The sequence below is a fragment of the Hyperolius riggenbachi genome, chromosome 5 (genome assembly GCF_040937935.1).
Source record: "Hyperolius riggenbachi isolate aHypRig1 chromosome 5, aHypRig1.pri, whole genome shotgun sequence".
Lineage (NCBI taxonomy): Eukaryota > Metazoa > Chordata > Amphibia > Anura > Hyperoliidae > Hyperolius > Hyperolius riggenbachi.
This window is the reverse complement of record NC_090650.1, coordinates 85,177,264-85,190,767: the sequence shown is the minus strand read 5'-3', so window position 1 is coordinate 85,190,767 and position 13,504 is coordinate 85,177,264. Positions and strand designations below refer to the sequence as shown.

Sequence of the window (13,504 nt, the reverse complement as noted above, 5' to 3'; positions counted from 1 at the left end):
CTGATGATAGAAAGGCTGCTCAGTCCCCTCCCCTAGTGCCTTCCTTCCTCCTTCCCTATGCAGAGTCCTTTAGCAGAGCGTTAATTAGAGGTTACTCACCCAGCTCTCGTCATTCCACTGACGAGAACTTCCTTCAGTCGGAGGTACCTCTAGCTACTTAATACTGAGGGCACATCTGGCTAACTAATGCTAAGGGACACCTGCAGCTACCTATGTAAGGGAGAAGTGACAGCTGGGCCAGCCAGCACAATTGTGGTGTGGTTCGGTGGGGGTTTATAGGTTCATGGAGGGTGAAGTATAGGGTGCCAGGACATCTGTGCCTATAGGCTCCTGGGATGTAAATCCGGGCCTGTCTAGATGGATTTGCCTGCTTAAATTATTATCTAGAGATCATCTGGCTACCATGCCCTGATTGCCTGCAATACATGGTAACAAATACAGTATCATGAATTCTTAAAATAAGAATAAACAATTTATTGACCTGTTTCAAGAGAAAGCAGAGGAGACTGGTATGGCTGTTTGTTAATGTCTCACCTGATGACAGTAGGAAATAACTCTGTAGTATACATATGACAGATTGAAAATGAACCTGCAATTGCAAATTTCCCAATCACTGCCAGCACTGTGGTTACAACAGGCAATGCTAGAAAAGGAACAAAAATGTATTATAAAAGCCAGTTTCTTAGAGATGACAGTAACTTATAAAATTGCACAAGCACGTCAAATTACATATGCTTTGTTTTGAAAAATACATGTATACCGTTGTGCACTGACAACACAAAATACATTTTACGGGAACCTGTAGTGAGAAAACTGTAAATAAACTAAACCCAGCTCTATGTAGCCCACTGAATGTACTATCGGTGTTGCCTGATCCTCACTGGTATAGTGTAGTATCCCCCAGTGTCCAGCTCCATACAGATCGAATCAGCTGCATGGTTACATGCATAAATGAAAAAAAGGCGCCTTAGAAAAATTGGACATAGAAGATGGCCACTAGCAGAATATTGATACCGTTTGCGATATTGGTTATCTTTACTGATATTTTACTATGACTAAACCTACTCTCACACATTTCTGCCGATGCATAACACAAAACCCTCCAACTACCGATGCCCAATACAGAACCTTTCTTCAACCCTCCCACTACTGATGCCTAACGCAGAGCCCTCTCACTACTGATGCCCAACACAGAACCCTCTCACTACTGATGCCCAACACAGAACCCTCCCACTACTGATGCCCAACACAGAACCCTCCCTCATCCAATGCCTAACACGGAACCCTCTCACTACTGATGCCTAGCACAGAGCCCTTCCTCATCCGATGCCTAACACGGAACCCTCCCACTGCTGATGCCCAACACAGAACCCTCCCTCATCCAATGCCTAACACGGAACCCTCTCACTACTGATGCCCAACACAGAACCCTCTCACTTCTGATGCCTTAAATAGAACCGTCCTGGTGTCCCGTAACCCTTAATCATCCCCCCTGGTGGCGCCTAACCCTACCCTTAGCCCTAAGCCTAACCTCTCATTTTACACTCCGCTGAGGACTCTGCATAGGGAAGGAGGGAGGGAGGCACTTGGGGAGTGGGGTGAGATGCCTTTTCATCATCAGATGCCTGTAGGCATGTGCCTACAGTGCCTTATGGTAAATCTGGCCCTGCTGATACCCCTTTTCCCATGAGAAATCTTTACCTTTTCTCAAACAGATCATCAGGGACATCTGTATGCCTGATATTGTGATAAAAACCTTCCCCCAGAGTGTCCTGTCTGTTAATCTCAGTGTATTCTGGGAAATAATGGTTGTTGCCAACATTGTTAGTGGGTGTATTCATAGAGAAGGGCAGTTGGTGCTGTTTGTTTTTCTTCATATCTGCCAGAAGTAAAGATACTGACCAGCAGGCTCGAGGTGGATCAAACAACATGAATGAATTACACAGGGGGTATCAATCATTTCTTGATCTATCTTTTATTGCTTAATGTCTTCATTTGCTATGTATGATTTTTTTCCCCTGCTACCATCTTTTTCACTTTAAGTGGTTGCCCCATGGGGTGGTTTTTAAGTGAGTATATATATATATATATTATATCATCCTTCCAATTTGAGCCACATGCTACACTTAGAGGCTCTTGCCTTCACAGTTCCCTTTGTCATTGTATTTTCCCTCATCTGAGGTAATCCAGATATTTGCAAAAATAATGATATAGATGCTTACATTTTGGTATTGCAGTTATAACAAGACAAACAGTTCCACCAACTAAAAGATACAGTGATTGGCTGGGCTTCCGTCCCAGGAACTGCACGACAAACATGGAGCTAAGACGAGCTGGAACTTCTACAAGTCCAAATATAAGTTGGGTGAAGTATATGTCCAGACCAAAACTCCCAACATTCAGACTTAATCCATAATAAACCAGGCTATTCACGCACCTGAAACCAGAGCAAAGCAATAAAAAAAAGAATAAGAAGCAAAGAAGAAGAGCCAAAGACTAGGAATGGGGTATAAGTGGGAGTCTTTTTTTAGACATAAAGAAAATGGACAAAGACAGAAGCTATTGAATAAAACCAATGTTTTTTCCTGTCAGCCTGCACATAAAAAACTGATAAATCTATTCAAAGTGGGGTGATCCTGCAAGATAAATTGTAAAAGTGTACTTGTGAAGAAAAATTAGCCCATTAACCACTTCGGGACCACAGTCTTTTCGCCCCTTAAGGACCAGAGCCTTTTTCTCCATTCAGACCACTGCAGCTTTCACGGTTTATTGCTCGGTCATAAAACCTACCACCTAAATGAATTTTACCTCCTTTTCTTGTCACTAATACAGCTTTCTTTTGATGCTATTTGATTGCTGCTGCGAGTTTTACTTTTTATTATATTCATCAAAAAAGACATGAATTTTGTCAAAAAAATGACTTTTTTAACTTTCTGTGCTGACATTTTTCAAATAAAGTAAAATTTCCTATACATTTGAGCGCGAAAGTTATTCTGCTACATGTCTTTGATAAAAAAAAAAACATTCAGTGTATATTTATTGGATTGGGTAAAAGTTATAGCGTTTACAAACTATGGTGCCAAAAGTGAATTTTCCCATTTTCAAGCATCTCTGACTTTTCTGCGCACCTGTCATGTTTCATGAGGGGCTAAAATTCCAGGATAGTACAAATACCCCCCAAATGACCCCATTTTGGAAAGAAGACATCCCAAAGTATTCAGTGAGAGGCATGGTGAGTTCATAGAAGATTTTATTTTTTGTCACAAGTTAGCGGAAAATGACAGTTTGTGACAAAAAAAAAAAAAAAAAAAAGTTTCCATTTCTTCTAACTTGCGACAAAAAAAAATGAAATCTGCCACGGACTCACTATGCTCCTCTCTGAATACCTTGAAGTGTCTACTTTCCAGAATGGGGTCATTTGTGGGGTGTGTTTACTGTCCTGGCATTTGGGGGGTGCCTAATTGTAAGCACCCCTGTAAAGCCTAAAGATGCTCATTGGACTTTGGGCCCCTTAGCGCAGTTAGGCCGCAAAAAAGTGCCACACATGTGGTATTGCCGTACTCAGGAAAAGTAGTATAATGTGTTTTGGGGTGTATTTTTACACATACACATGCTGGGTGGGAGAAATATCTCCGTAAATGACAATTTTTTTATTTTTTTTACACACAATTGTCTATTTATAGAGATATTTCTCCCACTCAGCATGGGTATGTGGAAAAATACACCCCAAAACACATTATACTACTTCTCCTGAGTACGGCGATACCACATGTGTGGCACTTTTTTGCACCCTAACTGCGCTAAGGGGCCCAAAGTCCAATGAGTACCTTTAGGATTTCACAGGTCATTTTGAGAAATTTCGTTTCAAGACTACTCCTCACGGTTTAGGGCCCCTAAAATGCCAGGACAGTATAGGAACCCCACAAATTACCCCATTTTAGAAAGAAGACACCCCAAGGTATTCCGTTAGATGTATGGTGAGTTCATAGAAGATTTTTTTTTTTTGTCACAAGTTAGCGGAAATTGATTGTAATTGTTTTTTTTCACAAAGTGTCATTTTCCGCTAACTTGTGACAAAAAATAAAATCTTCTATGAACTCGCCATTCTCCTAACGGAATACCTTGGGGTGTCTTCTTTCTAAAATGGAGTCATTTGTGGGGTTCCTATACTGCCCTGGCATTTTAGGGGCCCTAAACCGTGAGGAGTAGTCTTGAAACCAAATGTGGCAAAATGACCTGTGAAATCCTAAAGGTACTCATTGGACTTTGGGCCCCTTAGCGCACTTAGGGTGCAAAAAAGTGCCACACATGTGGTACCGCCGTACTCAGGAGAAGTAGTATAATGTGTTTTGGGGTGTATTTTTACACATACCCATGCTGGGTGGGAGAAATATCTCTGTAAATGACAATTATTTGATTTTTTTTACACACAATTGTCCATTTACAGAGAGATTTCTCCCACCCAGCATGGGTATGTATAAAAATACACCCCAAAACACATTATACTACTTCTTCTGAGTACGGCGATACCACATGTGTGACACTTTTTTGCAACCTAGGTGCGCTAAGGGGCCTAACGTCCTATTCACAGGTCATTTTGAGGCATTTGGATTCTAGACTACTCCTCACGGTTTAGGGCCCCTAAAATGCCAGGGCAGTATAGGAACCCCACAAGTGACCCCATTTTAGAAAGAAGACACCCCAAGGTATTCTGTTAGGAGTATGGTGAGTTCATAGAAGATTTTTTTTTTGTCACAAGTTAGCGGAAAATGACACTTTGTGAAAAAAAAAACAATACATATCAATTTCCGCTAACTTGTGACAAAAAATAAAATCTTCTATGAACTCATCATACACCTAAAAGAATACCTTGGGGTGTCTTCTTTCTAAAATGGGGTCACTTGTGGGGTTCCTATACTGCCCTGGCATTTTAGGGGCCCTAAACCGTGAGGAGTAGTCTTGAACCCAAATGTCTCAAAATGACCTGTGAAATCCTAAAGGTACTCATTGGACTTTGGGCCCCTTAGCACAGTTAGGCTGCAAAAAAGTGTCACACATGTGGTATCGCCGTACTCAGAAGAAGTAGTATAATGTGTTTTGTGGTGTATTTTTACATATAACCATGCTGGGTGGGAGAAATATCTCTGTAAATGACACATTTTTGATTTTTTTTACACACAATTGTCCATTTACAGAGAGATTTCTCCCACCCAGCATGGGTATGTGTAAAAATACACCACAAAACACATTATACTACTTCTCCTGAGTATGGCGATACCACATGTGTGACACTTTTTTGCAGCCTAGGTGCGCTAAGGGGCCCAACGTCCTATTCACAGGTCATTTTGAGGCATTTGTTTTCTAGACTACTCCTCACGGTTTAGGGCCCCTAAAATGCCAGGGCAGTATAGGAACCCCACAAGTGACCCCATTTTAGAAAGAAGACACCCCAAGGTATTCCGTTAGGGGTATGGTGAGTTCATAGAAGATTTTATTTTTTCTCACAAGTTAGTGAAAAATGACACTTTGTGAAAAAAACAATAACAATCCAATTTCCGCTAACTTTTGACAAAAAATAAAATATTCTATGAACTCATCATACACCTAACAGAATACCTTGGGGTGTCTTCTTTCTAAAATGGGGTCACTTGTGGGGTTCCTATACTGCCCTGGCATTTTACGGGCCCAAAACTGTGAGTAGTCTGGAAACCAAATTTCTCAAAATGACTGTTCAGGGGTATAAGCATCTGCAAATTTTGATGACAGGTGGTCTATGAGGGGGCAAATTTTGTGGAATCGGTCATAAGCAGGGTGGCCTCTTAGATGACAGGATGTATTGGGCCTGATCTGATGGATAGGAGTGCTAGGGGGGTGACAGGAGGTGATTGATGGGTGTCTCAGGGGGCGGTTAGAGGGGAAAATAGATGCAATCAATGCACTGGGGAGGTGATCGGAAGGGGGTCTGAGGGGGATCTGAGGGTTTGGCCGAGTGATCAGGAGCCCACACGGGGCAAATTAGGGCCTGATCTGATGGGTAGGTGTGCTAGGGGGTGACAGGAGGTGATTGATGGGTGTCTCAAGGTGTGATTAGAGGGGGGAAATAGATGCAAGCAATGCACTGGCGAGGTGATCAGGGCTGGGGTCTGAGGGCGTTCTGAGGTGTGGGCGGGTGATTGGGTGCCCGCAAGGGGCAGATTAGGGTCTAATCTGATGGGTAACAGTGACAGGTGGTGATAGGGGGTGATTGATGGGTAATTAGTGGGTGTTTAGAGGAGAGAATAGATGTAAACAATGGATTTGGGAGGTGATCTGATGTCGGATCTGCGGGCGATCTATTGGTGTGGGTGGGTGATCAGATTGCCCGCAAGGGGCAGGTTAGGGGCTGATTGATGGGTGGCAGTGACAGGGGGTGATTGATGGGTGGCAGTGACAGGGGGTGATTGATGGGTGATTGACAGGTAATCAGTGGGTTATTACAGGGGAGAACAGATGTAAATATTGCACGGGCGAATTGATAAGGGGGGGGTCTGAGGGCAATCTGAGCGTGTGGGCAGGTGATTGGGTGCCCGCAAGGGGCAGATTAGGGTCTAATCTGATGGGTAACAGTGACAGGTGGTGATAGGGGGTGATTGATGGGTAATTAGTGGGTGTTTAGAGGAGAGAATAGATGTAAACAATGGATTTGGGAGGTGATCTGATGTCGGATCTGCGGGCGATCTATTGGTGTGGGTGGGTGATCAGATTGCCCGCAAGGGGCAGGTTAGGGGCTGATTGATGGGTGGCAGTGACAGGGGGTGATTGATGGGTGGCAGTGACAGGGGGTGATTGATGGGTGATTGACAGGTAATCAGTGGGTTATTACAGGGGAGAACAGATGTAAATATTGCACGGGCGAATTGATAAGGGGGGGGTCTGAGGGCAATCTGAGCGTGTGGGCAGGTGATTGGGTGCCCGCAAGGGGCAGATTAGGGTCTAATCTGATGGGTAACAGTGACAGGTGGTGATAGGGGGTGATTGATGGGTAATTAGTGGGTGTTTAGAGGAGAGAATAGATGTAAACAATGGATTTGGGAGGTGATCTGATGTCGGATCTGCGGGCGATCTATTGGTGTGGGGGGGTGATCAGATTGCCCGCAAGGGGCAGGTTAGGGGCTGATTGATGGGTGGCAGTGACAGGGGGTGATTGATGGGTGGCAGTGACAGGGGGTGATTGATGGGTGATTGACAGGTAATCAGTGGGTTATTACAGGGGAGAACAGATGTAAATATTGCACGGGCGAATTGATAAGGGGGGGGTCTGAGGGCAATCTGAGCGTGTGGGCAGGTGATTGGGTGCCCGCAAGGGGCAGATTAGGGTCTAATCTGATGGGTAACAGTGACAGGTGGTGATAGGGGGTGATTGATGGGTAATTAGTGGGTGTTTAGAGGAGAGAATAGATGTAAACAATGGATTTGGGAGGTGATCTGATGTCGGATCTGCGGGCGATCTATTGGTGTGGGGGGGTGATCAGATTGCCCGCAAGGGGCAGATCAGGGGCTGATTGATGGGTGGCAGTGACAGGGGGTGATTGACGGGTGATTGACAGGTGATTGACAGGTGATTGACAGGTGATCAGGGGGGATAGATGCATACAGTACACGGGGGGGGGGGGGTCTGGGGGGGGTCTGGGGAGAATCTGAGGGGTGGGGGGGGTGATCAGGAGGGAGTAGGGGGCAGATTAGGGACTTAAAAAAAAAATAGCGTTGACAGATAGTGACAGGGAGTGATTGATGGGTGATTAGGAGGGTGACTGGGTGCAAACAGTGGTCTGGGGGGTGGGCAGGGGGGGGTCTGAGGGGTGCTGTGGGCGATCAGGGGGCAGGGGGGGGGGAAATCAGTGTGTTTGGTGCAGACTAGGGTGGCTGCAGCCTGCCCTGGTGGTCCCTCGGACACTGGGACCACCAGGGCAGGAGGCAGCCAGTATAATAGGCTTTGTATACATTACAAAGCCTATTATACACTGTTGCAGCGGCGATCCGGATGCCAGTAACCCGCCGGCGCTTCCGAACGGCCGGCGGGTTACGGCGAACGGGGGGCGGAGCCAGTCCCCGGCGGCTGATCGCGTCACGAATGACGCGATCGCCGCATAGCCACTCCCGCAGCCGCCCCCGCCGATGGGCGTATTGCGGTCGTTTGGGCCCAGACTTTGCCGCCGCCCATCGGCTGGGGGCGGTCGTTATGTGGTTAAACACTAAAGTATAGAAACTCATTACACAAAGACAAACCATTTAGGGCTGTTTCACTCTGAAAAAGGTAATCGCCAAGCACTAGCGATTGCAATTTGGCTTGCCGATTTTTCAGCCATTGCGACTCTTGTTCTGGGAACAAGAATTACAGTGAGATCTCTCACAAAATGCTGGATGCCAAGCTTTTACATATTGCGACACAGCAGAGTGAAACAGCCCAAAGGGAGACACTGCACTAGCGCTTTGCTGATCGCCACTGTGCAGAACAATCACCCCCCAATCGCCCACAGTTCGAAACGGCCCATACTGTCAAGAATAAGCGTTCCTGAAATGTGTACTACATTTGCCACAGATTGGTTTCTGATAACAATGTTACTTGGCTGCCTAGTGTCCACAAATACGGTAAACTGTAATTGCAGGGCAAGGGCCAATTACAGATAAAAGTGCAAAAGTGCCTTTTTTTTTGCACCAATTAACAGCACTTTTGCACTGTAGCACTTTTACTGTAATTGGCCCTTGCCCTGCAATCGATCTTTGCATTTTTGTACATTTTTACATATTTTTGCACATATTTATGCATTTTTGCAATTTTTTGATGATAGTGGTACAGAGTTGTCATTAGAAAGCTGAGTTTAGTGCTGGCGGGGATCCGTGATCGTGTCCTGTATAACGGAGCAGGTCTAGTCCACATCAAGCTTAAAACTGTATTAAACTCTGACATAATATTCAATAAAAATGTGTGTTCCTACTTTTTATATCCCATACAGTTATCATGGTTGCTTTTGTGCATAAGTATTATTATTCATTTATAAATGACAAGTTCCCAAAGAACAGTTTTATTTGCTCTGAAAGCTGCAATTGCATTTTATTCATAACTGATGTATTTATATTGTAATGTATCCAAAATTTCTGAGTAGTATATCAGTTTTGGACACATTAGAAGAAGTTTCTGCACAGTCAGGGAATTTACAATTAAGTAAACACAAGATAATGTTATCACCAGTTTGGATGCTGATCTCCCTGCAGGGAGCTTGCTAATGAAAAAGTAAGTCCTGTGTTTAACCCTTGCTGTTCTGCTTAAAAAACAATTGTGGTAGTATGTTATATGCTTTAAATAACCTTTTCGAGCAAAGAGGAAATGCTGGGTTTTATTCCACTTTAAGCAGCCACAAGTGCTGCAGGATTTTACTATTGGTGGTCTCAGAAGGAGATAATATCTGCTCATGTTACTACTAGGGTGTCAGACTTGCTGTTGTCACATTACAAAGCATGATGGAAACTGAGCATATGACAAGCAAAAGGTGCTCAGCAACACAAACCTGAGACCAGCATTGTGATTGACAGTAGGCAGCGCCATGAAAATCTCAGCTTCACTCTCAGCTTGGAAGCAGAGTCTGCCTGTAGACTGACATCCCATCCTCCTAGGTAGCATCATTTTAATGAGCAGAAGTATCAAGTGACCACATCAAGAATTGTTCATTGTGTGTATGATCTATTGGAACTAAAATATGTTGTAGTACATTAGGGGATCTGTCATGATAAATAAGGATCTTTTCCTTGCCTGTAGTAAACATTTACATTGCATTCATACTTACCACAAAGTACTCATTACAAATGTCGCTTTTCTTAAAGCTGGGACCCGGAAGAGGTCTATCATGTTTCCAGATTTCTTATTTTTTGCCTCTTGTAGCTTGAAGACAGAATATTATACAAGAATTTAAGAATTGGTATACTGTCTTAAAATATGTATGTGATGAATAGTGAAGAAGATTCCCATGTCCTCTTCAACCCAACTTCTGCTGGCCAGGAGTCGGGACCTTCTGCTTCTTCGTGGCTACCATGTATAGGCACAGCTGTACTCAGAGCCGGGACAAGGTCCTCCAGCACCCAAGGCTGAGACACCAAAGTGCGCCCCTCCATCCCTCCACCCCAGCCGTCACACACTGATTGCTATTAGACTAGAGGCACCCCAGGGCCCCCAACACCTTAATCTCTAGTTCTATGGCTTGTAGTCACTTCCATGTATCTCCTTTTCTTATTTCTTTCTGCTTCAAACACAATTAGGAATGACAGCTGAATGAATTGTGCACCCCCTCCTACACTGCGCCCTGAGGCTGGAGCCTCTCCAGCCTATGCCTCTGCCCGGCCCTGGCTGTACTGCACAAATACAATATGCGCCTGCACATTAGCATGAAGCCACTTGTGCATGAAGGAAAAGGCCATGCACTAATGGCTTTGTGCTACTTTGGCCACACTTGTACGCAAACAGTAGCATGATGAGCGCATATCTTAACAAGCCCTTGTTGGATTTGCTTGTAGGATCCCATCATTGGATCGGTGGGGTCAAGGATGATGAGGGAAGCCTCAGGACTATACAGACTCATTCTTCTACTGATGTAAGAATCTAACATTTACTGTTTTTCTCCATACAGGTTCACTTTAGAATGGGGTCAATCAAAAATACAAGCAAACTGCGTTATAGACCAGACCCTCATTTAAAGATGTTTAAACAGTTTATACTTTAGTATAAGTAACGGCTAAAACCATCTCTGAGACTTGCCTCAAAAACTAGACTTAATACCAAAATTCCTCAGGGCCATGAGCTATGACTGGATAGATCGTAACTACAGACCACGCCCCAAAAACGCAAACCTCTCAACTTACCAACCAACCAACCAACCCTTATTTATTTTTATTTGCTGATTTATTCTTTGGCTTGCTTTAGCGAGATAACAATTTTAACCAATGGTTAGTTTTTTAACTGTATTTTCATTTGTAATATTAGATCAACTTGGAAACAAACAACATGAAACATGGCCAATTGCCTATTCCAAAAATTAAAGCTGCAAAAGTTATACTGTAGAGCTGCCAGCATGTAAATTACTGTAATTATTGTAACTTCCCTTGTCATCACCTGTGTCAGTAGTTTCTCTGAAAACTCCTTCTTGTTCATTCTTGCTGCTTTTTGGAGGAGTTCCGTGGCTTTTTCATTTTTCCCTTTTGTCAAAAGCCACCTGGCTGATTCGGGGAGTACCCTGCACAATACATTTTAGTATAAAATGACAGTTGCACACTGGGGTTCGAAGCTTTGGGAGTCAACATTAAGAGACAAGAGCAGAAGGTTTCCTTGGGAATGCAAGATTCAGTGACAGAACTAATTGACAAACGTGTACCGTATATTGATCTGGCCGTCCTGTCCAATCAAGTACCGCATGGAAAATTGCTTGGAACAATCATGTAGCCACGAAATCAGCCATAGATCTGGTCATGTAAGGTTAAGCCAAAGGGGCAAACATAGGAACTGGTATTGGGTAGCCCAGACAGAGGACAATAATACAGCACTCTGATGATCAAAATGTACAGAAAGACTGGTAAAAAAGGATGGTCAATGAACATTTGTACATTTTGTATGCAAATGTATGCAGCTTCAAAAAGGATCAATCGCATCCCACTGTGCTGGAATTTGGTTATGAGGAGATATAAAAAAGAGAACAAAGGTGTGGTGATATATTGTGGTGCTGGTGACTGATGTTATGGATAATACAGGAACATATTCTGTCATTTTTCTATCTGCTGTGTGTTATGTCAGCCAGTCTGGCTTTGAAGGTATTGGCAGCTAGCTTCATGGACTGTTAATGTGATTGTGTGTGTGTGTCAATAGACCGACATTAGCATACAGTTCCTCTGGACAGCCAGAAACAGGTAATTAGGTTCCCTTTTGTCTGGCACCCTGCAAATGTGGGGCATTGCATTGATCTTTTGTATTAATGTAGACGGCTGCCTGTTGGTCAAAACACTATCCGACTAAGTGAGTCTGCTAAGTTCAAAGTGGACAGGAATGTTTGAAATTTACATGACAGCCAGGAAGCTTCACCCAAAATACAATCTTTTGATGTATGTACTAGACGATAGTTTCACCCCAAACTTCACAAGCTAAAACAGGAACGCTTTGAAGTTGCATGCGTTAAACAGGAAATTGGATATTCCTGGACCTGGACATTGGGGTGGCCTGGGGCCACTAAATTTGCTATAAAACAGTAGCTAGGATAGTCATAACTCGTAGTTCTTGGAGATAGCACAACGCTAGGACTAACCTGGTTCCTGACCAGAAAGTGCGTTCTCCCGCAAACAACGCCCAGATCGATACACTGGCACATTTATTTCCCTGTTACTTTTGCAATTTTTCGTGTGTGTATCATTGTAACTTTTTTACTTGGTTTTTTTGTAAATCTTTTGTATATATTATTTTCTGCATTGTTCCACTTTTTTCCTGGAATATTAAATCGGTATTTAATACGTTTGACTTCTGCTGTACTAAACTAACACTCATAGCCTAGAAGAGACTGAAGTGTAACTGTGTATAAGTCCATGCCTGATTGTATGATTGAGCAACCCTACCGTATAAGATTGAAATTGCATTGTGTGTATGGGGCACTTCTGCGCTCGACAGCAAAGTGGGAAGTCCCGGAGTGGCTAACAGTATCGTTCGGAATGACTGTTAGTGGTTTTGCTTCACTACAGTGTAAGATTGCAATTGTGCGTGTGTGTGGGGCGTTTGTCATATGTTGGCCTAAAGCGCGCATCTGACCCAACGTACGAAAACGCCAGTGCGAGTAACTTGACAGCAGAGTGGAAGTGTCTAGCAACAGCTAGTGGTGGCAGTGAGAAATGTTCTGAGGGGTCACAGCCTTGTTTTAGCTTGGCTAAGGCTGCTTCCCCTCTCGATCTGGTCAAACCCGTAGTCGGGAACCGTATACGCAGGCGTGCCGCGGGCCGGTTCCTGACATAGGGATACTGGGAGCCCAATCAGGTGTAGCATTTTAGTAAAACAATAAAGTGTCAGTAAGCAAAAAACTGGATGCTCACTCTGTGGTTGCCAAATAGGTAACCAGTATAACCACGTGTGATGAAGTGAGGTCCCAACTTCGCCTTGTAGGTGTGATGGCCGCTCCAAAATATCCATTTTAAAATCAAAGTTAAAATTTCAGTCCTCCCCAACTGGGTAAACACACAAAAAAAAGCTGGAGACGCCAAAAAGACAGAAAATAATATAAAAAACTTTTGAAAAGTAGATGTGTTGGCTTACCTTCCTAGATGACATTTTTCAATAAACTGTGAAACATTTATTGAAGGTAAGTCTACCTACTTTTGAACATTTTTTTTATTATTTTATAGTATTTTGGGCGCCTCCTGTTAGCAGCTTTAGTGAGGTGGAATTTGGTCCATTTTCAAGCTGCATACATTTGTATTTGGGTTGTAATGTTTACTACTCCATGCA

At 43.7% G+C, this 13,504-nt stretch overlaps 1 protein-coding gene across 1 annotated transcript in view; it reads right to left on the bottom strand.

Moving 5' to 3' along the window:
• LOC137519319 (solute carrier family 22 member 13-like) overlaps positions 1-13,504 on the bottom strand; it is a 64,871-nt gene that overhangs the window by 30,690 nt on the left and 20,677 nt on the right. Inside the window, exons 5-8 of the mRNA XM_068238269.1 lie at positions 11,141-11,261; positions 9,822-9,916; positions 2,223-2,437; positions 535-643 (exon numbers count right to left, since the gene is read on the bottom strand). Coding sequence (XP_068094370.1) covers positions 535-643; positions 2,223-2,437; positions 9,822-9,916; positions 11,141-11,261 — 540 coding nt within the window. The remainder of the gene's footprint in view (positions 1-534; positions 644-2,222; positions 2,438-9,821; positions 9,917-11,140; positions 11,262-13,504) is intronic.